Source organism: Durotheca rogersii (genome assembly GCF_024521655.1).
Source record: "Durotheca rogersii strain YMJ 92031201 chromosome Unknown GGS23scaffold_19, whole genome shotgun sequence".
In the NCBI taxonomy this organism is placed as follows: Eukaryota; Fungi; Ascomycota; class Sordariomycetes; order Xylariales; family Xylariaceae; genus Durotheca; species Durotheca rogersii.
In genome coordinates, this window is record NW_026251250.1 from 619,748 (window position 1) to 645,599 (window position 25,852).

General features: G+C 57.4%; 9 protein-coding genes across 9 annotated transcripts; 4 read left to right on the forward strand and 5 right to left on the reverse strand.

The window, feature by feature from the left end:
• Positions 1-2,643: 2,643 nt before the first annotated feature.
• On the forward strand, positions 2,644-4,321 carry GGS23DRAFT_598793 (aldehyde dehydrogenase; the record flags this gene model as incomplete). Its single annotated transcript, XM_051518836.1, has 2 exons — positions 2,644-3,820; positions 3,894-4,321. The coding sequence occupies 2 exons, from the start codon at positions 2,644-2,646 to the stop codon at positions 4,319-4,321; spliced, it is 1,605 nt and encodes a 534-aa protein (XP_051369979.1).
• A 384-nt stretch (positions 4,322-4,705) lies between these two features.
• GGS23DRAFT_612241 (uncharacterized protein) lies at positions 4,706-6,518 on the reverse strand (the record flags this gene model as incomplete). Its single annotated transcript, XM_051520471.1, has 2 exons — positions 4,706-6,169; positions 6,322-6,518. The coding sequence occupies 2 exons, from the start codon at positions 6,516-6,518 to the stop codon at positions 5,275-5,277; spliced, it is 1,092 nt and encodes a 363-aa protein (XP_051369980.1). The 3' UTR covers positions 4,706-5,274.
• A 579-nt stretch (positions 6,519-7,097) lies between these two features.
• Positions 7,098-9,245, forward strand: GGS23DRAFT_577853 (Pex24p-domain-containing protein). The gene has a single exon (XM_051516953.1). The coding sequence runs from the start codon at positions 7,500-7,502 to the stop codon at positions 9,084-9,086; it is 1,587 nt and encodes a 528-aa protein (XP_051369981.1). The 5' UTR covers positions 7,098-7,499; the 3' UTR covers positions 9,087-9,245.
• A 1,027-nt stretch (positions 9,246-10,272) lies between these two features.
• Positions 10,273-11,427, reverse strand: GGS23DRAFT_598796 (isoprenoid synthase domain-containing protein; the record flags this gene model as incomplete). Its single annotated transcript, XM_051518837.1, has 1 exon — positions 10,273-11,427. The coding sequence occupies one exon, from the start codon at positions 11,425-11,427 to the stop codon at positions 10,273-10,275; it is 1,155 nt and encodes a 384-aa protein (XP_051369982.1).
• Positions 11,428-14,543: 3,116 nt separating this feature from the next.
• Positions 14,544-15,687, forward strand: GGS23DRAFT_598798 (cell division control 14, SIN component; the record flags this gene model as incomplete). The annotated part of the gene is made up of 2 exons (XM_051518838.1): positions 14,544-15,050; positions 15,175-15,687. The coding sequence occupies 2 exons, from the start codon at positions 14,544-14,546 to the stop codon at positions 15,685-15,687; spliced, it is 1,020 nt and encodes a 339-aa protein (XP_051369983.1).
• Positions 15,688-16,002: 315 nt separating this feature from the next.
• On the reverse strand, positions 16,003-17,767 carry GGS23DRAFT_160573 (uncharacterized protein). Its single transcript, XM_051511438.1, has one exon. It carries the CDS (start codon positions 17,635-17,637, stop codon positions 16,198-16,200), a length of 1,440 nt encoding a protein of 479 aa, XP_051369984.1. The 5' UTR covers positions 17,638-17,767; the 3' UTR covers positions 16,003-16,197.
• A 1,443-nt stretch (positions 17,768-19,210) lies between these two features.
• Positions 19,211-21,590, reverse strand: GGS23DRAFT_160992 (uncharacterized protein). Its single transcript, XM_051511440.1, has 8 exons — positions 20,915-21,590; positions 20,792-20,828; positions 20,654-20,721; positions 20,559-20,582; positions 20,330-20,396; positions 20,174-20,270; positions 19,843-20,106; positions 19,211-19,760 (listed from the first exon to the last, which is right to left on the reverse strand). Exons 1-8 carry the CDS (start codon positions 21,074-21,076, stop codon positions 19,439-19,441), a joined length of 1,041 nt encoding a protein of 346 aa, XP_051369985.1. The 5' UTR covers positions 21,077-21,590; the 3' UTR covers positions 19,211-19,438.
• Positions 21,591-22,073: 483 nt separating this feature from the next.
• On the forward strand, positions 22,074-24,384 carry GGS23DRAFT_160792 (uncharacterized protein). The gene is made up of 11 exons (XM_051511439.1): positions 22,074-22,121; positions 22,298-22,642; positions 22,738-22,880; positions 22,939-22,952; positions 23,004-23,075; positions 23,125-23,132; positions 23,194-23,268; positions 23,323-23,406; positions 23,496-23,758; positions 23,812-23,902; positions 23,951-24,384. Exons 2-11 carry the CDS (start codon positions 22,462-22,464, stop codon positions 24,145-24,147), a joined length of 1,128 nt encoding a protein of 375 aa, XP_051369986.1. The 5' UTR covers positions 22,074-22,121; positions 22,298-22,461; the 3' UTR covers positions 24,148-24,384.
• On the reverse strand, positions 24,292-25,173 carry GGS23DRAFT_161051 (uncharacterized protein). Its single transcript, XM_051511441.1, has one exon. It carries the CDS (start codon positions 25,135-25,137, stop codon positions 24,436-24,438), a length of 702 nt encoding a protein of 233 aa, XP_051369987.1. The 5' UTR covers positions 25,138-25,173; the 3' UTR covers positions 24,292-24,435.
• Positions 25,174-25,852: the final 679 nt, after the last annotated feature.

Here is a 25,852-nt window from a genome sequence, read left to right on the forward strand (position 1 = left end):
GGAAGACATTCAAGCTTGTGACTTAAATGCCTTTCGTAGAGAACTGTCCGATCAATCTAAACTAGTCTTATGCTAACATGACCTCAGGTCCTGATAAGCTGTCAGATGAGCCCGTAAACCGAAAATACGAGGAAGAAAAACGCTGGTTTGGTTGCCGATAAGAGGACCAAGGTGCGTACTTGGCAATATAGGGAAGGGGAATCCAATGTACTCGTCAGATATACCGTCCCGAGCTACCTAGCTGTAGTACGTAAAGATCGTTATGAGCAAGGAACTTCAGCTTCCGCAGCAAGAACGGCATGGGTGGGAGAGTGGTATGTCCGCGTTATGGCGAAAACAGTCTTGAGGGCCTCGGCTGCGGTTGTTGATACTGGCAGGGGAGACGTGGCGTTGGGCGAGATCAGTGAAGCGGTTTGTCATACCACTATTACTTGTAGCCCTCCTCAATGGGGGCACTAATAGGTGGGGGTAAATGCAAGAGAAAGGAATGTCGGATTCTGTTGCAGTTCCCCCGTAAGAAAATCTGTTGAGGTCGATGACACTTGTGAACGGCCCGGAGGAAGGAGTATTAACTGATGAACTCCGCTCGACGGAGTCCGACCCTCTACGAGACTTGCGGGATAGACGAAGGCAGAATCTTGGAACTTTATGCTCGTTCACTGGCTGATTTTTGACTGATAAATAATAATGCATGGCCCGAGTGTTAAGCGTCTTGACTTTCCGTAGTCTGCAGCCTCTCTGGGTTGAAGTAGAGCCGGAATAAGGCGGACGAGCAGCCGCGCCACATGTGAGAAGTTGGAGCTTCTAATTTATTAGCCTTGGTAGAACTAAAAGTATGTACGGTTCCTATAGCAATCTAGTTATACAAAGCCATGCAGCCTGAGTGTTCCCGACTGTCTCCTTCGTTACCATGTTTTTCATATTGTGACCATTACCTATTAAAAGTCGTCTATACAATCTCACCAATGACATATTGTTATGTATCATGAGCGAGGCAGATGACGTTAGCCTGTTCTGCCTAAGGCGCACAAATCGAATCTTTATGCGACTCTTCAAAGACAGCCGTTTCCGAAAATTCCATAATGATACACTAGTTTCCTAGAAACATTACTACCAAGAGACTCCACGGAAAAGGGAGAAGCTTACGGCGCATATATAAGCCTCTATTGCGCCCACTAATTCAAAGAGACCTGTATTGCGAGACCTGCCGCTGTATTAAGCCTGAAGCAGAGCACAAGCTACGCACTACGTTCCCCTACTGTCCTGGTTGCGACGCTAAGCAACCCTGCTGGCCTCTTTTCGTAGGAGCAGCGCTATGGCTCATCCAAGACGCGAATTTGTATCGGGAGAGAAGGGCACGTCCGGGTTTGCGACCACCGTCCATTCACCCGGGCCAATGTGAAGAGAGTGGGCTGCCGAATCCGATGACTGGAACGTCAGCTGCGGCCATCGAAATCATAGAAATATTCCGACCGCCTCATGTGGTAACAAATCAAGAAGCATACACCTCTACTTTGTTAGAAAAAACAAGAGCGCACCACGCAGCAAGGAGCACGGTCATCAACTAACTGTTATGATTTTATTAAGATAATTAAAAAGAAGGGTTAGAAATAGTTAATAATTTCTATAAAAATACAATTTAAAAAAAAGAATTATAAACCTTACTTTATTTAAATTAATTTCGGTTACTTTTCTAATTATAGCCTAAGCAATGTATAAAGAGTCCTAAGTTATAGCAGCGAGGTATAGCATGGGTAACTAGGGGTTAGTAAGGGTAATCGATGCGTAAAGTAACAATATTACCATCCCATTATTTGCGCTATCGGTAACCCGGCCTGGAGGGAACTTGCGGTACAAAACCGGCGTTATCGCGCTCAGCACGTGCATAGCTGTACCTGCGTATTTTTAGCAGGAAGAACCACAGTTCAAACCGAATGCGAGGCCGGGGTTCGAGATGAGCTGGGACGCGTCAGGCGTGTGCCGAGGCACGTAGTCCTATATAGGTACCTCCTACCGGATGTCGACACCACGGACGGGATTCACCCGAGTCGGCTAGATATTGTCAACGTACCTATCTAGAGCGGGCAACTATACGGTCGGGACTCCGACGACGAAGTGCCTAGGAGAAGGCGGCTTATGGGCACAGCTCGCACTTCCACTTCCATGTCCGTCAATGGCCTGAGGACATCACGCGTTAGGGGCGATAGCGTGTTCGATAGGTACCTAGGTACCTAGGCAGGAATCCGCAAGTGAGGTAGCCTATCTAAGGGGGTGTCAATGTACCCACGCAGGCAGATTTATGTAGGAATATACCTACACTTACCTATACCTACCTGCCTAATATGCCCTAGAAGAGTGGACGGCGCTATCTGGAGGTTCGGTACTGCCTAGGTACCTCTCCCTTCCCTTGCGCCTACCTCGTCTACCTCGTCCACCTTACTCAGGAAGTAGCAAGCAGGCATATATATATATAACCAAACCTGCTCCTGTCTCTCTGCGGGTTTCCGTGTCTGCCAACCTGCTCCTTATCGCTATCGATTGCATGCTTCCCGTCCCCTCCATACCCTCTTCACCCTAGAGGGCAAATCTCCCTCCAGCGCCGACGCGTGTCACGCCAACTCCCTCCACCTCTCCCTGATCGCCATGGCCTCCAGCATCGAGTCCGCCTTCGAGGCCACGCCGCTCGACGCCATCCCCAAGATCGTTGCCACGGCTCGCGACTCGTTCCAATCTCAGAAGACGAAGGATGTCGAGTGGCGACTCGTCCAGCTGCGGAAGCTCTACTGGGGCATCGCCGACTACACCGAGAAGTTCCAGGCTGCCTTGCAGAAGGACCTCCACAAGCCCCCCCACGAGGCCATCCTGACCGAGATCCACCACTTGGTCCAAGACCTCGACCTCAGCCTCAAGAAGCTGAAGACCTGGGTCAAGGACGACAGGGACCTCGACTACCCTTTGACCTTCTACCCCATGAAGCCGCGGGTCCGCAAGGAGCCCCTGGGGACGGTGTTGATCATCGGCCCCTACAACTTCCCCCTGATGCTGAACCTCGCCCCGTTGGTCGGCGCCATCGCCGCCGGCTGTACCGCTGTCATCAAGCCCTCGGAGAACGCGCCCGCCACCGCCGTGGCCATAAAGGAGATGGTCGAGAACTATCTCGACCCGTCGAGCTTCTTCGTCGTCAACGGCGCCGTCCCCGAGACCACCGCCCTGCTCGACCAGAAGTGGGACAAGATCTTCTACACCGGCAGCGGGGGCATTGCCAAGATCATCGCCAAGAAGGCAGCTGAGAACCTCACGCCGCTCACCCTCGAGCTCGGCGGCCGAAACCCGTCCTTTGTGTCCAAGTCTTCGAACTTGGCCCTCGCCGCCAGGCGCCTCCTGTGGGGCAAGACGCTCAACTCCGGGCAGGTCTGCCTGTCGCAGAACTACGTGCTTGTGCAGCGGGACATCGTCGACGACTTCGTCAAACAGCTCAACGCGAGCTACAAGGAGTTCTTCCCCGACGGGCCCCAGAAGAGCCAGGACTACGCGCGCATCATCAACGAGCGCCACTTCGACCGCATCAAGAAGATGCTCGACACCTCCAGCGGCAAGGTCGTGCTCGGCGGTGAGACGGACCGCTCCGACCTCTACATCTCGCCCACCGTCGTCCTCGTCGACTCCCTCGATGACCCCGTCATGAGGGAAGAGTCCTTTGGCCCCCTCTGGGGCATGGTGGCGTACGACACACTCGAGGACGCGATTAAGATCATGAACAAGGTGGACCCCACACCCCTGTCGCTTGTGACGTTCGGGTCGAAAGCCGAGAACGAGAAAAGTGAGTGTTCCCTGATGTAATGATTCCCGCCATCGATCGCGTCGCTAACCGCAACCACCTACCCCCTTTCCAGTCCTCAGCCAGGTGACCTCGGGCGGTGCGACGCTCAACGACTCATGGATGCACGGAGGCATCGCGACGCTGCCGTTCGGTGGGGTGGGCGAGTCGGGAACCGGGTCGTACCACGGGCGCTCGTCGTTTGACTGCTTCACCCACCGACGGACGGTGGCCGAGGTGCCCGGGTGGATGGACGGCTTGCTGCGCGTGCGGTACGCTCCCTTCTCGCCCGCCGAGTTCCGCCGCCACATGTGGATGACGGCGTCGCGGCCCGACTTCGACCGCGATGGCAAACCCCTCTCGCGCGTCAGCTACTGGCTCTGGCTCGTCTTTGGACTCGGAGGCCCTTCTGCTAAAGGTGCGTTGCTCCGCTGGATGACTGTCCTCGCCTCTGCGTACGCCCTCGCGAACTACTGGCCCGCACATAAGAGGTGGCTCTCTTGAGGAAGAGGAGGAGACGGACTCTTTCTCGCCATGTTAGTACTGTAGCCACCCATCTACACATATACACCCAAACATAAGGGGGGGGGGGGGGGGGTGTGATACCATAGAAGACGTCCGATCTCTTTTTTTCTTCTCTTGTTTACTCGGCCAGCTAATTTGTGACTAGGAACCGGCACCATACAAAGAAAAGCCTAATTTCGCTCTCTTGTGTTTCCCGTTACCTTCCAAAGATAAATCCCGGGATGAGTGATTTGATGGGGAGCCCTATTCCCCCACTTCATTTTGTAATTGGTGGTCAATCTTTTTTCATCATTTCTCTGAGATAAGTGGCTATACCGCTTTCATATGGGTTGTTGCTTGTCGAGCAAGCGGCGGAAGGAATACCTGTCGTCTTCCCCTACTTCGTCCAAGATACAAGGTGTAATGAATGATGGGAACATAATTGTGTATAATGAGCGCAGAGAAAAGAAGGACGAGGAGCCCGTGGTCCTCTCCATATATATATATAAATGGATATCCCTGTTCAGCCACGCCACGTGAAGCGGCAGTCGCCGTTAGGATGGGCTAATCAGCATGCAAAATCCCATGTTCACGTATCCATTCTTTTCACTGGGTGCATTTCTCATTGCTAGCTGGCTGGCTGGCTGGCTTTGGACCCGAATGGGGTTCCGTCTCCGTACGCCAACGTGTGATAAGTCGACGTCCCGTCATCTTCTCTCCCTAGTATGCAGGGGCACCGCAGTATGGACGTAAACGCCGGTGTCATGCCTCTTTTCCCCTCCCGTCTATCTTCCTCTCGTTCCACTCACTCGTAGGCCCGCCGCGTTAGGCCCGCAGCATCATTATCATTATGTAGGTATTGTTTTATTCCTTGCTGGTCCACCCGCCCAGCGATCCGTGCCTGCCTACCTACCTAGATTCTGTCCCCCCCCCCCTCTCGCCGCCCTCGGCACCTACCGTCCCGCCAGCGCCGCGACCAGCCGCCGGCCCCTCTCGCCGCCGAGGTACAGGGTGTCGGGGCCGTCGCCGTCGCCGCGCGCCATCTCGACGGCCTCGTGGTAGCCGGCGGCGACGGCGTCCTCGTCGACGCGCAGGCCGTGCTCGACGAGGGCGCCGATCACGCCGCGCACCCGCGCGATCTCGCGCATCGTGCCCGGCGGGATCGCGTCGTTCTGGCTCGAGTACACGTTGAGGCCGACGTGCTCCTCGGCGCGGGTGACGAGGCCGCCGGCGGCCGCGTCGTCGGCGGCGCTCGCGACGCCCTCGCCCTCGACGTGCTTGCTGATCCAGACGTAGCCGTTGACGCCGAGGACGACGTCGACCTTGTCGGAATCGTCGGCGGCGGGGGCGGCGGCACCGGCGCCGGCGAGGGCGCGGGAGACGTCGAGGACGAAGACGTGGCGGCGGGCGCGGACGACGCCGCCGCCGCCGCCGGTGCCGGCGACGGCGACGAAGAGGCCGTTGCGGAGCTTGCCGTAGCGGAGGGAGCGGGTGTGGAGGACGGCGGCGCCGTCGGCGTGGAGCTGCTGGACCTCGGCGACGAGGAGGTCGCCCTCGGAGAAGAAGGTGCGGATCTGCAGCTCGTCGGTCTCGGTGCGGCGGCGCTGGACGCCGCCGGGCAGGTTGACGGCGCTGAGCGGCAGCGCGGCGAGCAGGGCGGCGCCGACGTCGACGCGCCACCGCCGCGCCTGCACCTCCACGATGCGCCCCACCACCAGGTCGCCGATCTCGGGCGTGTAGCGCGCCCGCAGCGGCCGCACCGACAGCAGCTTGTTCGTCTTGGCCAGCGTCCCCGCCACCGACGACACGATCGCCGGCGGGTCCGCCGTCGTGTACGTCCCGTGCCCGCTGCGGTGCCGCGCAGAGAATTGTCAGCGTCAGCGGCCAGCGTGTCTCTCTGCCCTCTCTCCTCTCTGTTTCCGTCGTCTGCCTCGATCCTCGCGAGAGCGGGGGAGGGTGCGGAGCTACTAGGGCGGGAGCGGGAGCGGGAGCTGGCTTACCGCATCCACTGGGGATCTTCGGTGATGATCTCGCCCGGGGTCACGACGGCGTTGTCACGGCGATTGGCCTTCCGCGTTCGGGCGGGCAGCGGCGCGCCCATGGACACATCGCCCTCCAGGTCGACCCCGCCGTCGGAGTCCTGGTCGTCCGAGTCGTCGCTCGCATCGACGGGCGGTTGCTGGATGGTAATCGGCATCTTGCGGCCGGGGAGATCGTGTGGGGTGGCGAGCTTCGAGGCCGGGTGGTCGCGTGGGGGGTAACGATTATGCTCCTGTTGTTGCGGTTGTCGTCGTCGTCGTTTATATCGTTGTTGGTGGTGTTTTGGGGATTTGGCTGGGAGGTAAATTGGGAATATTTTTCGTTGCAGCTTTCCGAGCGCCAAGTATTTTTGAGGTACCCATGAATCTGTCTGTAGGCGGCTTAGCATGCAGCTGCTCCCCTGGAGTTGGGTGCCTTGGGCACTACTACCTGCCTGTAAATGCAGGCCATGCTATTGGCTTACTTCCACTGCCAAGCCGTTATCGATAACATAACACCGACGTCACCGGCCTCACTATCATGCAATGCCTGCCTTAGGTACCTGGTAGGTAGGCTAGGTACCTATAGCTTGTAAGGCAGGCCAGTAGGTACCTCTCACAGGCACCTCAGTCTATTTCGGTACCGCAGGCACTGAATCGAAATTGTTGACAAACGGCAACTGCCGGTCCCACCAGCAGCTGGAGCCGCCTGGCAAATGTACCTTGTACTGGCTACAGGTACCTTTTCTCTCACGTCAGGTGGTAGGTACCTCATAGCCTCATCTGCTTCGGCATGTGATCCTTCAACTAGACGCATCTACATCTGTCACCCGTCATCCTCCAACTTGCCCGCTCCCTATCTTCCTCTCAGTTTCACAGCCAGTTCCAATAAACCGCCCCAGCTTCGGCTCTCCTAGGCATAATTGCCACATACTAAAGCCTAACATATTGGTATGAAGTGTATTGCTGTGGCATTATAGTACCCTCTCCACACCCTCATTTACCTATATCATGCTATATCCTTATTGAGGCCTGTGGTGCCAGGCTGGCGAACAGCTAAATCATTTCCCCCCTTCAAAACTCCTTATTCGCTTTTGGCAGATATAAGTCCCTTTTCATGGTCAAGCACATTTATACTGTCATGAGCTGAACACGCCGGAATGGACGACTTTGGCGCCGACGTCTTCGTCAACCGTGATGACCCTATCCCGACTGTCGTTCTCGACGGGTCGACGCCGCCAAAGCCCCGTACTCCACCGAACCAGGCAGACCATTCCGACGCCGAGTCCAACCAGTCGCACAACCACCGCCGGGGTCTCCGCGGCCGATTCTCGGCCTTCAAGGAGAAGGCCAAGATCCAAGACCAGCTTGTCGAGAAGTTGCTAGCCCAGATCGTCCCCCTCGACGACGACGCCTACGCCACGCAAGATGACCAGAAGGGCGACGCCGGCGGCGGCAGCCCCGGTGTGGAGCGCCCCAACTTCAACCTGACCACCATGTCAACTAATTTCCGGCGCTTCAACGCCCGGATCGGCGTCGTCTTCGTCTTCCAGGCCCGCGTCATCCGCCTGCTGTCCTGGCGCCAGCCCACCCATACGCTCTCCTTCCTCGCCATCTACACTTTCATCTGTCTCGACCCTTACCTCCTGCCGCCGCTGCTGCTAGCAATCCTCCTGGTCGGCGTCCTTGTGCCGAGCTTCGTCGCGCGCCACCCCGCCGTGCCGTTCAATCTGTCAAGTGAGCAGGCCATCGGGTACTCGCCTCACGGCCCGCCGATAGCCCCGGCCGTCACCGTCAAGCCTGTAAAGGAGCTGAGCCGCGACTTCTTCCGTAACATGCGGGACCTCCAGAACAGCATGGAGGACTTCACCCAGCTCCACGATGCCGTCGCGCAGCTGGTCGTGCCGCGCACCAACTTCAGCGACGAGGCGTTCAGCAGCGCCCTCTTCGCCGTCCTCTTCGGTGCCTGCCTCTTCATGAGCATCGCGTCGAACGCGCTCCCCTGGCGCCTCATCTTCCTCTCCCTCGGCTGGGCCGTCACATGTTCTGGCCACCCGGCGGCGCAGCGCCAACTGCAGGCGGCACACGAGCGACACATCCACCCGCAGGAGGCGCGGGCGATGAGCTGGGTCGAGCGGTGGGTCGAGCGCGACGTAGTGCTCGACAGCGCGCCGGAGACACGCGAGGTCGAAGTCTTCGAGCTGCAGCGACTCCGGGGAGGCGCGGGCGGCGAGTGGGAGCCGTGGCTGTTTAGCGCGTCGCCGCACGATCCGTTGTCGGCGGCGCGGATCGCGGGGCGCCGACCGGCCGGGACACGGTTCTTCGAAGACGTGCTGCCGCCGCGCGGCTGGGAGTGGAGCGAGAAGAAGTGGGCGCTCGACCTCTGGAGCCGCGAGTGGGTCGAGGAGCGCATCATCACGGGCGTCGAGGTCGAGACCGAGGGCGAGCGCTGGGTCTACGACATCTACGACGAGCAGCAGCAGGCGGCGGCGGCGAGGGTGGGCGTCGTAGAGCTGCCGGTCGCGGGCGTTGTCGACGACGACGCCTCCTACACGGGCAGCAGCTACAGTAATAATAACAACAACGATAGCGGCAGCAACGGCAGTATCCGGGCCAAGGCCAGGGCAGCGCGACCCCGGCCGAGCTGGGAGGAGGGCGAGGATGGGGACGGGAGGCGAGGCGAGTGGCGGCGCAGGCGGTGGGTGAGGCTCGTGAAGCGGAAGAATATGCCGAACACGGAGGCGTGATACGGAATGGGGCAGCGGACGGAGGAGGTGGTTGAAATCGAATTAATTGGATTCTTGGATATCCTACATCAGGCCTTACTACGTAGTCGGGCCCTCCTGACCGTGCTGTAGCTCGATCCCACCCCGACGCCAACCTTGATATTAATTGCCCCCCCCCCCCCCCTTTGCGCACGATCTCCATACCTCCGGGTGGCTGGCGATATCATTGCTTGCGCAAAAGAGCTCTATTGCTAGACCCACTAAGTTCACGGACATGCGCCCTTCAGTACCTCTCCGCCCGGGGCGGTCGCAATCCTCGACCTAGAAGAAAACACCACCCTAAAAAGATTGACGCTCCCCTCCAGAAAGGAGAAAAGGGGCGTGGGCCGCGTAAGAACCTCCCTCCCCCCCTCCAAGCCTATCACGCCTGTCAAGCCAAGGAAGTTCAATACGCAACAGACCTGCCGGCGCGGTTCCGGCACCGAAGCGCGCATACGCCACACCCCTTCCTGAATTACCCCAACAGCACGGCCCGGATCCGCGTCTGCAACGAGATCACGATGCTAGGACAGCTCAGCGACACGCCCCCCCCGCTAAGCCGCTCGTTCCTCTCTCCTCCCTCTGCGCGCTTCCTCCCTTGCTCTCTCTAGGCAGCCAGCAAAGCCGAACCTCAGGCCCCCTCTCCCCCTAGCAAGCACGGCAGGAGAGGCCGTAGTCATTTGAGGATACGCCGTACATGCATGCATACGTACATACATACGTAAAAGGGAATTAAAAAAAGACAACGCACATTCCGAGTTACGCCCAGTGCGCGACGAGGAGCCCAAAATGAGATGAAAAGCAAAGTACAAGACGAAAAAAAAGAGGGATCCTGGCCCGCTCTGACGCTCTCTCTGTCCGTCTCCGTAGCTTGTACAAGTCATCATCACTTACGCGCCCCGCCCTGCCGCTCCAACAGTAGTCTGTGTGTATTATTTCCTGCACCGTTCGCTCTCGATAAGGTCTGGAAGGGGGGAGGAGGTGGGGGGGTAGGCTCGAGAGCGGAATGTGCTCTCGCCTAGGCCGTTCGCGGGGAAGGAAAAAAAAAAAAAGGCAGTGGTGGAGAGAGGGGACGGGAGAGAAATGAACAAATGAAGGAGAGGGAATCGCCACGTCCCATTTCTCTACTAAGCCACACCCCCCGCGCCGGTCGCGCGCGCGCGCGCGCCTATACTACGAGCTTGTCCAGGATGCTATGGATGCCGGCGCTCTTGCCGCGGCCGGCGTCGAGCTCGTCGGCGGCGTGGCGGGCCCTCTCGACCAGGGTGGCCACCACCTTGCGCGTGTACTCGAAGCTGCCCGTGTTCTCCATGTACTTGACCGCGTAGCGCTTCACCTCGCCGTCCGTCGTCTTCTGCCGCAGGATGTTAAGCAGCTGCGAGTTGGACGGGCTGAAGCGGACGCTGTGGATGATGAGGAACGAGAACTTGCCCTCCGTCAGGTCCTCGCAGTGGCCCTTGTTCTGCCCGTACTCCGGGCTCGACAGGTTCCGGTAGTCGTCCTGGATCTGGAAGAGGATGCCCAGCAGGTTCACCAGCGGCACGCAGTCGATGTCCGCCGCCGACTCCGCCTGCATCAGCTTGATGGCCAACCGGAAGAGCCCGCCCGTCTTGTTGCCCACCATCTCGAGGTACTCCTCCTCGGTCGGGCAGGTCAGCGTGTCTCGCCAGAAGAGATCCATGCCTTGGCCGCGGTGGAGGTTGAGCAGTTCCTCGGTGAAGACGCTAACCGCCCGCGGATTTTTCAGCTTTTGCAGCTCTTGCAGGGCGCAGAAGTAGACGTAGTTGGCCGAGTTGATGGTCTGGGCCGTGCCGAAAATGTTATGTGCGACGGGGAGGCCGCGCCTCAGGACCGAGTTGTCCTCGACGTCGTCCACGAGCAGCGATGCGGTGTGCAGCATGCCGACTACCCTGGTGATAACGTCCAAGCTCTCCTGCGGCACCTCGAGCCAGGCGTTGAAGGAATTCACCATGAGGGTGCGGATGTCCTTCCCGGGGTGGGCGAACAGGTACTCGAACGGACCCATCAAGACCTTCTCCTTATCTTCGGACCATGTTTTTCTCGAAGTGTAATTGAGGTCTAGGGTGGTGAAGCGCGAGGGGTCCTGGGGTCCGGTGGAATGCATGCCAGCTAAGGGGATGGCGGTGGTAGAGCCGTTTCGCGGCCGATGGTTGGTATTCTGACCGAGCCAGTCGGACTCGGGAACAGGTCGAAGGACAGACTTAGCTGGGGGCGAAGGGATGGTGTAGCCGGTCGAAGAGGTGCGCGGGGGGATGGCATTGGGCGACTGGAGATATATAGAGTTGCTCGCGTTGGGAGCCATGTCGGGAATTAAGCCGTGCGGAAGCGGATATGGTACGATGACAGTAAACTCGGTCCGTAACATGTGACTCGTAACTCGCAGCAAGTTCAGGCGGGCAGGCAGCAGATGTTGTGGTGCACAGTACGGGGGGGTTCCCAGGCGTGGGTCTCGTGGGTCGGGTGGGACGGAGGAGGGAAACGGGGACAGGGACGTTTCCCAGGCTTCGCCAGCTGGACCGTACCCGGCACTCTTAGCCTTAAGTCGTTTGTTTAAAGGGCAACGTGCGGGTGGGATGCTTACGAGTACGCGCGGCGTGCAGCTGGCACGGTGTGATCTGTGAGGTTGAGACGCGAGGCCGTTTGGGCACGATAGGACGGGTTCGTAGGTTTGTCGGCAGAGGTGCGCTCAGCAAACCGAGGCAGCGGACGCTCGATGGTCCCCGAGACACCGGTTTGAATACGATGTAGTTACGTGCCCGCAGAACGTAGAATGGACGACGTGTCGCGTCCCCACGACTCGCGTAGCAACGCTGACGAGAAAAGGGCCAAGAACGTAGCCGAAAGATTCGGCGGATAGGAAAAGGGGTGGGAAGAGGAGCAGGCGAGAGAAGCACGAGGCCGAGGCCGAGGAGGTTAGATATGCTAGGTAGGTAGCTCTGGTCGCTGCCTAGACAGGTACCTCTCATAGCCCGAAAATATCGGATAGCCGCTTGCTGGGGGGGTAGCTTAGGCAAACTACCGGCTTATCGAACGACGCGATGCCTATAGCGACCCGCCCTGCCGGCCGGGAGAAGATGAGAGATGGGCGCCAACTAGATAAATACGCAATAATGTACCCAACGTAGCAGATGGTTGGTGAAGTCGATTAGTCGATCAGTCGATGGGCAATCGTCGAGTTCACATGCGCGGCAGGCCGGGCGCCGCGTCAGGACCAGGGCCAACGTCATTATTTATTGAACAGCCCTCTGGGGCCGACCTGCGTCGAAGGTACCAGTACCCACCCAAGGTACCTCCTACCGGAAAAGCTATCGGCGCTAAAGGCATAGCATCCGCGCCCTTGTCTGCCTCCACGGCCTTGGTGCGTCCCAGGTACGTCCCAGGTACGGATCAGATACCGCCCAGCCGTGCGACCGTCTCTGAGAATCCGCCCATGCACCCCGCACAGGCCCCATCGCTCCAGGCCCCTTGCCAAGTATCGGCCGCGTACCCTGCGGTTCCCTGGACCTGCCCAACGCGCGCCTCCGGCCCCGCCACCAACCAGCGTGGGAAAGGAAAGGGCGAGCCTGTGTATACTATAGTAATTGTATGTCACAGATACCTCCCTTAGGGAGGTCCTACGTGGTAACATAAATAAAACACAGATGCGATGCCACCTACATCTTCCTTCTTACAATCGATCCGCGGACGAGGTATGCCTGTGTATGCTACGTAGCATAGAGAGCGCCGACAAAGGGAAGCATACCATTGGGTGCGTTTTATAGGACCCTTCCAGGGATGGAGGCGGGAGGCGGGCGGGTGTGAGATTGAGATTAAGTGGTTAAGGCAACGGAGCTGACACGCAGCATCACTAGGGTAACCCAACAGCCGGCATCGATGTGGTTTGAAGCCTAATCGGGGCAAGATATCCGCATTAACATGCCCGCCGACAGACGCCATGGCCATGGCACCGCAGGTCGCTAGCTGCGAGGAGACGCTGCCGGTGTCGGAGGAAGCCGACGACGACGGAGACGTGCATTATGCCACGTTCGCGAGTTAGAGAAACCAGATGCCCTGCGACACGGCTATATCGCCGGGATTGTGCTCGACCGACACCCCTGTACCTTAGATGGCTATCTCAAGAGTAGTTACGCCATCCAAGATACGAAGTGATCACGTATACGCGCCTGGCTGGCCCATAAGGACCTCAACCTTACGAGCATCTGAGTGGCAGAGAACGGAAGGCCTGTTCCGATCAAACTTAGGTTCAGCCCGTGGAGGAGTTGGAGAGGGAAGCGATCGTATTTCGAAATTGGTGCTTGCCGTCGTTGCGTTGCGAAACGCTAAGTTGTTGAATCCCGAAGGCCGAAGAATCCGGTGGTGTCTGACGTGACGATGCAGCGAGAACCAAAGACTAAAGCGAAAAGTTATCCATCGGTGTCGCAAGGCATGCGTCCGATTCCGCATCCGGTGAGTGCTCCCGAGCATTGCTAGCTGTTGACCAGACTAGCAGGAAGCGTAGCCCCGTCATACATGTGCAAAGGACAGCTGAATACACAGCATGTTAGCGTCGAGGTAGTGGGCGTAGTCGCGGACAGAGTCTCATAGCTGTCTTGCACCATTTTCGCACAAGATCAGATCCACGTCTATACTACTAAAGGATTCCAATAGGCTTCGTTTAATGCAAGTCGCCGATAAGCTACAATGCTATTCCACTTACTAAGCAGAATCTTATCGCCCCTATAAATAACAGGCGAAAAGATGACTAGGGAAAATGGACGTGCACGGACATAAACCCGCTTAATTGAATACCGATTTGGTAGCGACGAGAACTCCGTACCGTTACCGTGTTAACGGCCGCTCCCCACTCAAACATTCACGATCCCTGTGCCAATGGCGCCGGCGCATCGCCGAGTCCAACGACGTAGAGGCAAGAAGAGGTGTATGTATTGCGACCGACTCTCGTTTTCCTTCCTTTTCTTTCCTTCTCTTCCCCTGCCTTCCATTCTTTTCGTCAGCTTTTGTTTCCGCGAGGCCAGATACTCCTCAGCCGTTGATACCCCCCCAACGTTCTTCAGTTCATTCCCTTGTATTAGCAGTCACCGCCGGCGCGCGCCTGTAGCCTCGAGGCAATCTTTCCCTTCCCTAGGCTCCCAGCCATTTTCTTGTTGACCTTCGCTCTTTTTTTTGATCCGCCTTCGCCATTCACCCCCCGGCTCGGTTTGACATCTCCCCCTCCCTCATCTCCCCGGACCGCGCCCCTCCCCCCTCCCCGGACACCCCCCCCCCAACGCCAACTGCCGTATCGTATAGCAGAAATATCACGTACCAACTACGTACGCATTGCATTTGCCGGCGCGCATCCACGCGCCATCACTAGCGCCGCGACCGCGAGCAATTATTACCACGGCATCGGGTAAGAAGCAGCCGTATACGGGAACGATGGAGAACCTGCTGTCCCTGGCCTTCGACAACCTGTCCTCGTACGACGGGCCCAAGATCCGGAAGGGGCTGCGCCAGGTCGAGGGGCTGCTGGCCAACATATGCCTGTCGCGGTCGGCCGGCGGCGGGGACCGGGACCACCACCGGCGGTCGTCGTCGCTCGCGAGCCACGAGGAGGTCTGCGATGAGGACGACAAGGAGAACGGCGGCGCCGGGGCCAATGCCGTGCGGGGGGCGCCGTCGCCCTCGCCGCCGCCGTCGCCTGCGCCGCCCAAGACCCTCGCCGAGCTCGCCGACGACCCCGCCTTCTGCGAGTTCTTCAAGCTGCAAGAGGGCTTCGAGTGGAACGTGGCCCTGCGTCTGGTCAACACGCTCGACCGCCTGCTCGCCCGCGGCGCCGACGGGTCCAACGACCTGCTCATCCTAAGCGCCCTCGACCTCGTCCAGGGCGTCATGCTGCTCCACCCCCCGAGCAAGGCCCTCTTCTCCCGCGAGATGTATATGAACGTGAGTTTTTTTCTTTTCTTTTTTTTTCCACTCATGCCCTCCCTCCCTCTCCCCTCTTCCTTCTCCATCCGTCCCACCTCCCGACTAACCCGAGGGTTAAACCCACCCCCTCCGCCCCGAACAGCTCCTCCTCGACCTCCTCGAGCCCGACTTCTGCCCCGCCATCCAGTCCGCCACCGTCGTGACGCTCGTCACGGCGCTCGTCGGCGCGCCGCGCAACACGCGCACCTTCGAGGCCCTCGACGGCCTGCTCACCGTCACCTCGCTCTTCCGCAGCCGCGCGACGAGCCGCGACGTCAAGCTCAAGCTCGTCGAGTTCCTCTACTTCTACCTCATGCCCGAGCAGCCCGCCGCCCCCGGCGCCTCCGCCCGCCGCCGCGGCTCCCTCCCCGCCCTCCTCCTCCACCAGCGCAGCCCCAGCCGCCTCTCCCGCGCCTTCCCCTTCGGCGCCCTCGGCAACCTCTCCTCTGCTGCCGCCGCCGCCGCCGCCCGCCCCGGCTCCGCCAGCGGCGCCGTCGTCGCCGAGACCCGCTCCCAGGAAGAGAAGCAGGCCCTCCTCGGCCGCCACCTGCGCAGCGTCCAGGAGCTCGTCGAGGACCTGCGCCAGAACGCGCCTTTCGGCGGCGTCGTAGGCTAGCGAGGACGTCCCGTCGTCGATGCGGCGAGACCGGGAAATACGAGTATCCGAGCCCTAGTCCGAGTCCGAGCCCTCCCTTGCTGCTCTGCTTCTTCTGCCCATCCCGTTCCCTCAGATAATTCCCAAGACCTCTCCACCAGTGTCGTAACGGGCGCAACATAGGCGAAGTAATATAGCAATTTATTCTTTTGCGAAGCAGGCGGCAGGTGTGGGGGGAAATTGGCAGACGTCTTGTCCTTTTTCTTCTCTTTTTCTTGTCACTTCACGATTCGTTGCTTGGCATGACGTTTGATGAATTTTGGCGTTGAGGAATCGAGGGAAGAATGCTCAGCAAGCGAGGCGTTCCTTGTCAATCGACTAGCTGAACGCAGTCGTGTCCATTGTATTGTCCAGTTCACGTGCTCCTTTCCTACTTACAGTATTACGGCCAAATGCCAGGGTAATATATGCCAAATGCTTCGTTATCATCATAAGTCTATCGGGGTTGGCGTCTTCGCACAAATGCTCCCCTCAACGGTCTCCGGTGCCCTTCATCTCTGGCAGTGGTGAGGGCGAGACGGTCCCAGCTCTATGCTGCTCTAATTCACTCGGACTCATCGGTGGCGGGGAGGGCACAGGGCTGCCATAAAGCTCGAACACTTCTTGGTCTTCGTCTTTGGCAGGTGCGGCGCCCCTCACAGAAGACTTCTCCCCGTCGCCTTCAGTCACCCCCAACTCAGCGGGCGTACGACCCGTGCCCTCAATTATCCGTCCGCCAGTGTCTATCTCAACTGGCCGTACGATCCCATCCGGGCGCTCCGGGTAATGGTTAGCAGGCACGCCAACCTGCTCAACCCTTCCGAGGCTCGATCCGAGCTGCGCCGCTAAGCTCCTGCCTGGGGTGTTACTACCTTCGCGATCCGTATACGGACCATCCACAGCATCCGGCCCGTCGTATTGGTACGCAAGCCCGGTGCGGTGTGGACGCGGTCGGCGGCCGGTCCCGCTCGAAGGGCTCGTGATCTCCGACTCGATGAATTCGTCCACTAGATCGCCATCGCGTGTGCCCCTAGCTAAAGTAGAACCTCCGTTCCGCGACTTCGCCTCTCGACGCCGCCGGATGCAGAACCACGTCAAGGCGCCGATCACAATGGCGGCGCCCACAGTGACACCCACGCCAACGCCTGCCCTGGCAGCCTCAGAGAGCCCGGTTTGGACGACGGTCCCGTTAAGTGCGCAGAATACCACCGTCTCTGTGGCCGACACAGACGAGGTACAGGTAGAGCCAGTGTTGCAGCACCCACCACCCTCAGACTCTGCGCATGTGATCTGTGACGTGGTGCACCCTAGAGGGGTTATCACCGCAGACCCGGAACTAGAGCTGTCGAGAGGGGCGGCACATGAACCATCCACACGGCAGGACGCACCGTAAGGACAGCAACGCCCACCCAAATTCTGGGGGCAGAGGAACGAAGAACTAGAACAGGGGCGCTCACAGCAGGCAGGTATCAGGCTAGTCGTTTCAACGGCCGTTAATACCGTCCCTGAAGTAGCGATAGTCGTTGTCTCGGTAGCCGTTATATTGCAGTATCGCAGCGTCTCATGACACGGGGCGCTGCAACTCCCGAGCGGGCAGCACCTCACACTCCAGTCCGCCAGCACGATGCATTCCGCATCGTTATCGCAACACAATCCTTCGCCTAGAGGTCCCAACTCCAAGCAAGTGTGATTGCCTGCACCGCACGCTCCCGACTGCTGGCGCCTTGCAGCGCGAGGTTTTGCGGAGACAGGCAGGTCCACGAAATAGCGCGGCCCCATGCCCGGGGGGTAGTCGGCATCAGGAAATAATGGCGCATCGTCGATCACGCCAAATCTACCACGGTCAGGTACTAGGGCGGTATCGGCGAGGGATACTATAAATGCCACGATAATCGCAGTCGTGACGATGGGAGCGGTGCGCTCGGGCGCCATTGTGTGAGGATAGATAAGTCGCCAGACGGGCAACGCGCTTGGCTTTATAGCGGCCGAATTACGCACGTAGGGCTAGCGAACGTACTCTAGCTAGACCCAAGTGTTGACCGGAGAACCAACGACGAAGGGGGAATGGGAAATGTCGAGAAGTAGAGAGTTGGCATCGGGCCTCGCGTAAACGGACGGGAGCAGAAGAGGCTCGGAGCGAGAATGAGCTGATATTATTTCTAGCCACTGCGTAGATGACGAGAGCGCGGTAGATGGAAAACGAGGACTCACGTAGGCTACCACCAGTAGACTCGTCGGCGACCTGCCCACTCGAGGGTCGCAGACGAGCAATTTTATCGACAAGCGAGGAAGCCAATTGGCGAAGGGGAGCCGGGTCAGCCAATGTCAGCCAGGCCATATTGGCATATTTGGAGCTCGGTTGTACCAACAACCCTCCTCGCCGGCACGTAAGACAGCTAGCCTGCATGCAGATATATAGTTACATGGACCAGATCGAGAGGAGAGGCCAACGACGGTGGCCGCCATATAGTGGTGGTGTTAGCTGCGTAGAGGCGGGCTTGGCGGGCGACGACGGCGACGAAGGAAGGGGGGGGAGAAGGAGGGGGAGGGGAAAGCAGAGATACGTCGGACGAGTATCCAACGAGGCGCTGTTGGCGTGGATTTAGGTATGTATTATGCACGTAAGCAGGTAGTGTACCATAGTGCCATGCCTATATGTACCTACAGCTCACAGGTGCCTGAAGTACTACCTACCTACCTCCTAGCGTGACATTACCGTAGGTACATGCCTCATTGAAGGGCCTACCGACAGGCACCCAAGTTTGGTTAGTTGTCTCCTGTAGGCAGGCTGTGCAAACCACATGAGGAAGTATACATGTCGAAATAACATGGACACCACGCACATGACTTTTGGTAGCAGGTAGCAGATAATAGCAGGTGCCTACGTGTGTATACCTGTTACTCATTAGATCAGGTAGGTAGATATATCTTTGATACAGGTGTGCGTTTTGGCGGTTCACTTCCGTGGCCTCCCTGCCTTAATTGTAAGGCATGCAAGACGTGTTGAAAGCTGAACCTAGTTGATTAATTGAAGGTGTAAAAACTGAACTGCTAAAAGGGCTTAAATACAGCGTTTTACGAACAGTTAGCTGTTGCGCGTTTTTCTGCAATCCGACCAATCACAGGCCTCAATTCTGGATGCCTGAGGATCCAGAAGATGTCCACGCCAAGTACCCAGGTACCCGACCCTACGGATCCCCATCCTACCCCTGTAGTCGCCAACAGAGGCCTAGCCTACTTCATCGTATAGGTTGAACCGCCCGCATGGCCGCGTTCAGAGAAATGCTCCTCGCGTCGTATCGGCATCAGAGCCTGCACACTGGATGGAAGGTCGCTACCCAGTCGGGTCCGTTCGCGAATCCGCCCTCTCTCGTGCCTAACCGCATCATACGATCCTTCGGTACGCCTGGCTGCTTCAACGGATGGGTACGAGACCTGCATGCGGACGTCGAGGCAGCTTGCTATAGGCAGGCGGCGTTGGTAGGCAGAGAGGGACAGGTAGGGGTAGTTCGACAGGAGGTATATCATTAACAACTAGGTATAGGTACCTATGTAATACCAAGAGGCGTGCATGAACACATAGGCACATCCACGGCGACATCTGATGGTCTGTTGGGCCTCTATAACAGTAAGAATGCACATGCTCGTTTCCCAAAATCTACAGACACGCTCTCTGCTCCCGCCAGCTCTCTGAGCTCTCTCCGATAAGACGCCCACGCCCACCAGACGAACCCTACCGCTCAAGGGACATCTCCCGGTCTCGCCTTGCCGCGTCGTCCTTCCCCATCTCGAGCAGCACGATCGCCCGCTGGCTTTCGCTGGCTAGCGCGTAGATGCTGCTTCTGCCTGCGTCGAATTCCTTCCTCGCCGTGGCGCCCATGTGGCTGCTCGGCCCCTCTCGCGTGCGCTTGGTGCGCTCGTCCATCGTGCCGAGGAACCTGATCTTGCCTGGCAAGACGCGCAGGATCGGCTGCAGCGCCGGGAAGCACCCGCACCACAGGCCGACGTGGCCTTCTAGGTTCGTCCAGATGCCGAGGGTCGCCATCTGATATGTTCTGCGTGCGTTTAGTTGCCGGTTCTATCTCGGGAGCGGGGAGCGGGGAGCGGGGGAGAGGAGGCCTCGCGGACGTGACGCACATATCGTCGTAGAAGTTCTCGGCCGTCATCATGGTGAGGCGGACGATGCCGGTAGCGGCTGCAAAGAGCCCGACGCTCAGGACCAGCACGATCTGCAGCGTCTTCTTAGACCACATCATCTTGGTGCATATCACCCAGATGGGCAGAACGAGGATGGCCACGTCGACGGCCACGCCTACGACGGCATGGCCGACCATCATCTTGTTATGGGACGCCAGGGCAACGCAGTGCATCCCCGGGAGTAAGGGGGGCTTGAAATTATCTCTGAGAACCCGTATTAGCATGCTATCCCCTCAGAGGAGAGGAGAGCGGAGAACCACAGGCAACTCACGCGACGGGTGTACACTCGGTAAGTCTGTATATGAACGCGACGAGCGTCTGCGCTACAATTACGGCCGCGACGGTCCACGCGGTCCAATTAATGCACCCTGGACAGATAACTTGGTTAGCGACACCCGCCCCAGCATCCTGGCTCGGTGCCTCTTACTGTCTTGCGCGAGTCGAGGGAGAAAGGCGAGTATAGCGAGCCTCGCCATGGCCAACGCCCAGAAGTACTGGTACACCGAGGGTCAGCAAGCTACGTCACACACCGACCTCTACCTCATAAAGCACCTCTCGGGGGACAATACCCCCAAGACCGGCTGGCCGGGCTGGGCAAGCTCCTACATCCGAAGCCGACTCCTGAGGGCCAGTACACGACTCCAAAAGCGACTCACGACTAGTGTTTGAATGGTCACCGACTAGTAAGTAGGCAGATTAGCATGTATTCATGCAACTTCCGATGCAGGGAGGGTACGAGATCTCGACATACCTCAAAGAATTTTGGCAGAAGATCATTAGGCACTTCGTTCCTATGTACGCCATTCCCGAACGACACGGCTATCAACGGTTAGCTGTCAGAGCCCTCGTTGTTTCTGTTGTCGCGGCAGCACGTGGAGAAAGAGCTCACAGTTGATGTCCAATACCGATTGCGCCACTAATAGCACCTACGTATACAAGTTGATAAGCGGACGCCTTTCTCAGGTGCCGAGCGACGTAGCAGGGCAGGTAAACGGGGGTGGCCGGGGCTTACGTAGGCTATCGCGGCTATCCCATCGTCGAGTCCGGGAGACTTGGTCATGTATACGCGCACCCAGATGCGAAGGCCGTAAAGCAGGGTCGAGAGCCCAATCAGCGCCCCGTTGAGGCCGATCTCCGCGCCCCCATGGAAGTCCGGAATGCCACCCAAGTCCATCTCGGCCGGTTGGAGGTGGTGATAGCTCGCAGTTTATCTCATCATGGAGGGTGCCCTCTGGAAACGCAGTTCAGCATACGGAGATGCTACGGCGAAAGAGCCTGAAGTTTACTGAGCGAGAAGAGGAGGCGGTTAAGGTTATATGTGTGGATGGGAAATAGTGTTTCGCTTTGCCCACCGTCCGTGTGCATGCAATTTTGAGACTTGGGCTTCTCCTCCCGTCATTACGTGGAAAGGGAGTCCCAAGTATCCATCCCTCGAGGGCACCCTTTCGGGATAAACCTCGAGGGTCGCTTGCTTTTGCACCGTTAATCTTCTTACATCCTTTGGGTTGTTGGTTGGCGATGGCCAGAGTGCCGACTCTCGCCCGCGCCCGTGTGTTAGTTAGTTCCTCTGTAGTTAGTAGCGCGTAGACCGGATCGAACCCGTTAGACCCTGATCTACGACCGAAATGCAGCGTGTTTCCTCTCGAGGGCATTGCTTTGCTTTTTTTTCCGCTTCTTTGGTACAAACCTTCTATTGAGGAAATCGGGCAATTCTGCCCAGGGGGAGGCGGCGGAAGCAGACGCAAGGTGCTGTCCCTAGACCATAATAACGATAGACCTTGTGGCGCTTTTGTCTTTCGGATTTCGACAACCCGACGCCTTAGCTCCTAAAGGAGGCTCCAAGGCACCCCTCCCATTCTCTGCCAACCGGCCCCGTAGTTATGTAGATGCCTTGCAAACCTAGTAGGGGGGCGAGACATTGAAGGCTAAGTCGGGGGGAGAGATCGGGGCTCCGGTACGTGGGCATCCGATTGCTCAGAAATGCAATGGTCTTGGGGTGGACGGATGGTCCCCGTCATGCTTGTAGACGTATGTCATGACGACTAGCCGAGCGCCGAGTCGTTGTAAGGGCCACTTCCTCGGGCCCGGCACTCCATCCCTGATTGCGCGACTTCATATTCAGACCAATTCATGTATGTAGTTGGCGGGGAGAAAGGTGTAGGTATGCGTCGCTGAAGGCTGTACGTGGATCGACCTATATGCCTCATAAACCCCAATTTGTACGTCTCCCGCCGAGAATCTCGTTATCCCATCGTTGCCCCAGCATCAGCTGGGAATTTTTAAATTTTTGATTTCCGCAACCACCCAAGCGTGTGTTACGAGGTTGCTTCTTCTTAATTAAGTTCCCCCGATCGAGGCCTGCCTTAGATCGTCTTCTCAAACATCCCTTGCGTAGCATTCGCTGCAAGGTTTAGGACGCCCGTGTTTCTATCGAAGTTACTTTAGAGCCACCGGTGTATACTATCAGTTAGCTCACCAAGCAACCATGTGAGATTACCACGCCGCGGTCAGGGCCAGGGGGTATAAACTGGCTAGTGTCTAGTTCCCGACCTGCCGGGTATGCGAAATGCATCGTGGGAGAGTTACGCGCTCGTCGGTTGCGTTACGATGCGGGCCTCTATTTTATGTCTGTCTGTCCCCCTTGCAATTACGAGTGGTGTCCTGGGCCGACCGGCGTCGAGACAGCCTGCAGAAAAATGCGAGACGCCTCTGATTCGGAGAGAATGGTGTGTTTCAGTCGGTAATCGGCTATCGCCCCACCCCAGACTATGGCGAGCACGTTGGCGAGTCGCTAACCAAGCGAGTTGGTACTCTCCAGGAGAGAGCTCTCGGAAGACGGTAAACAGGACTTCATCTCGGCGGTGAAGTGCCTCCAATCCCGACCGGGGAACACATCCGACACATTTTCCGGAGTCAAGTCGCGATACGACGACTTCCTGGCATTGCATATCACTAAGACTGATTATGTGCATTGGGTGGTGAGTCTTATAGCATATCGCTCGTCGTCTACGGTGTTCGCCATTGACAAGATCTAAGGGGCATTTCCTCCCGTAAGAGGCCAAGTACTCGCCGCGTTGCCGTAACATCTCTAACTTCATCAGATGGCACCGATACTACTTGTGGAAATTTGAACAAGCTCTCCGAAAGGAATGCTCTTATGGAGGTTCCCTACCGTGCGTGTCCTTCTCACCTGCTCGAATGGTATCCTGCTCACAAGTACAGATACTGGGGTGCGTGGCATAATTCTAAGCCACAGAGAGAGAGAGAGGCTGCCGTTGACACTAGAAGCAGGCTGGGCGCAGGACTCTGACAACGAAACCTCCATCCTAAAATCACCAATCTTCCATCCTGACACCGGATTTGGAGGTAGGTGTTGCATTCCTGTGAGCACTCTGAACGAGAGCGCTAAGTGACATGAAGGGAATGGTCCCTATATTGAGGACGTCAGCTACTTCCCAGAGGAGTGGCAAACTGGGATAGACATACCCGGGAGGTCAGGTGGAGGTAAGCTAACCAGTTATCCTTAGATGGCGAAAAGTCCCCTGAGCAGTTTTCTTCCCCCAATCTTTGAAGCTAACCGAAGCGTGCTTAAGGATGTATTGCGGACGGACCCTTCGCAGGATCGAATATCTCCATGGGGCCTGGGAACCATACCGAATACAACCCGCATTGTCTTCGAAGAGACATGAGCCCCTGGCTGATGACTCAGTCGTTGAATAAAAGCACTGTCGAGTTCATATTAAACTCGACTGATTATTTTGAACTCGACCATAGGATCGAGGGCCTAGAGCTGGGGCTCTCCGGGATATCAATTCATGTTGGTGGGCATCTAGGTATAGGCGGAAAAATAGGAGAAGTGAGTATCCCTAGCCAATACGCGCACCATAGAACTAACAGTACCCTGTCTAGATGTCAAACACATACTCTTCGCCAGCAGATCCTATCTTCTGGCTTCATCATTGCGCCATAGACCGCCTATGGGACACTTGGCAGAGAAAAGGTCGGTCCGTCGCAGAATTCATCGTCTCGTTGCTGACAACCACGCCAGATTGGCAGAAGAGAAAGGTGGATATAGGAGGACCCGATACACAATGGGCATATCCATACGACTATTATGGCGAACTGCCATATGAAAACGTCACCCTGGACTTTGTAATGAATTTCGGTAAGGTGGCCCCGGAGGTAAAGATACGTGAAGTTATGGATATACACGACGCGCCATTTTGTATTGCATACACATCGTGAGAGCTGGCTTGGCCCAGCCTAATGACGGTTACTATATAGGTGATAATGGTGCATAAAAGGGTTCAGCTTAGGTCGGACAGCTTTTGGAAGAGAAAAAAAAAACATCGATACGCATCTGTATTTGATGAGTCGGGCCAGTTTGTCATTTCACCCGCAATCTAGAGGCGGTGATCGGGAGGCGGTGAGGATAAAGTAGTACCTATGTATTTGCCTCGTCGCTCTTTTCCTCATCCAGCCTGCTTACTATTATTCAAATCATCAGGAGACGCAAGAGTCTTCTCTTCTTGTCTATTCTCTCATCGTCCATCTCGCACTGGCTGATTGTTCTGTCGGAGCGGGGTCCGCTGGCTCGCTTGGTAGAACTGCCTCCTCTGCCCACCACTTAAGAAACTCCTCCATCCTCTCGGTTCTTACCTTGGCGAGTTCTCGTCCGACGTCTGTCTTCATCATGCCCTCTATTCTCAGAAGTTTGTCATGGAAATGCTGGATCGAGTCCGCCATGGAGGCCTTCTTCTGCGCGCCAGTGAAAGTGAACACCCTGCCGATGCCTATGCCTCCAATGGCGTCAAGTCGATCGGCGTCTTGCACGACGGCCAACTCCGGATGGGATTTGATGAGATCTCGTACCCGAGCCGGGTCCTTGACCTCGCTCGAGTAGCTAACGCCCAAGCAAACTGCCTGGACTCGTTTGGACAGTTGCTCGGTGGCGCCTAGGGACAGGAGAAGCTCGTACACCATAGTGGAAGCATCCTCACCTGGCTTCAGGTATTTCTTATCCCCTACGTCGTGGAGAAGCGCAGCGAGAACCACCACTTGCGGGTCGCGCGCCGGCGTCTCCGGCGAGTGAGCATGGATGTACTTAGCAAGGCCTACGACCCGCCGGATATGGTTGAAGTCATGGGAGCCGTCGTAGTTTGCCATGTACGCTCTGACATAGGCCGTGACCGAGTCGACGAGGCCCTCTTCGGCCAAAGGATCAGTTGCAGCCATGATACCCCACTACTACACCCGGCTATGCTAGTGCTCTGACAGGTTAGCAGTGGTAGATACGCGCTTGTTGACACCCTACGTACGTTTGTTCCGTTCACAAGACGACCCACCGCGGCCAAATTCTTCATCAACCCGCAGATGGATTGCGAAGACTGGAGCAATAAGCGCCAGAGCAAGGCCGGCAACGACAGGGAGGTCCGCACGGGACGTCTTGCCCAGTTCGCAAGCTTCTTAAAGAGGCACTGGGAATTCCAGCATCCTCCCTGCGAACCTGTCGGGGTGGGTGGGGACTCCAATCTACGATGGATCTTGGAGGAGGACCGGCTGATGAGGAAGCAAGGCGGCACCCGTAGGCTGCAGAAGCGAACCTGGATCTTCCGCGGTAGGCGAATTCGGCAGCCGGCAGGCAAGAATAAACGGGCTAGTAAGGCCAAGGACGCGATGGCGTGTATGCGCGTACGTATCCATTCAGCTGCTGTGATGTAGGTCCATACTGGCTTGGAGGCTGTCAAGGGAGAGGAGGGGAGTTTGTGATCGCCGAGTTGCATTTTGCATACACGCGCCACGCCAATGCGGATCATGTGATCTGCGGCAGGCATTCGGGCCAATCGCGGCGCAGGAAACCTAACATCGCTTATCGCATACGCGATAATGCGCGTAAACCCATTAAGTAGCCCACCATCTTAGGTAGTGCATAGGTAGATAACGGCATTAG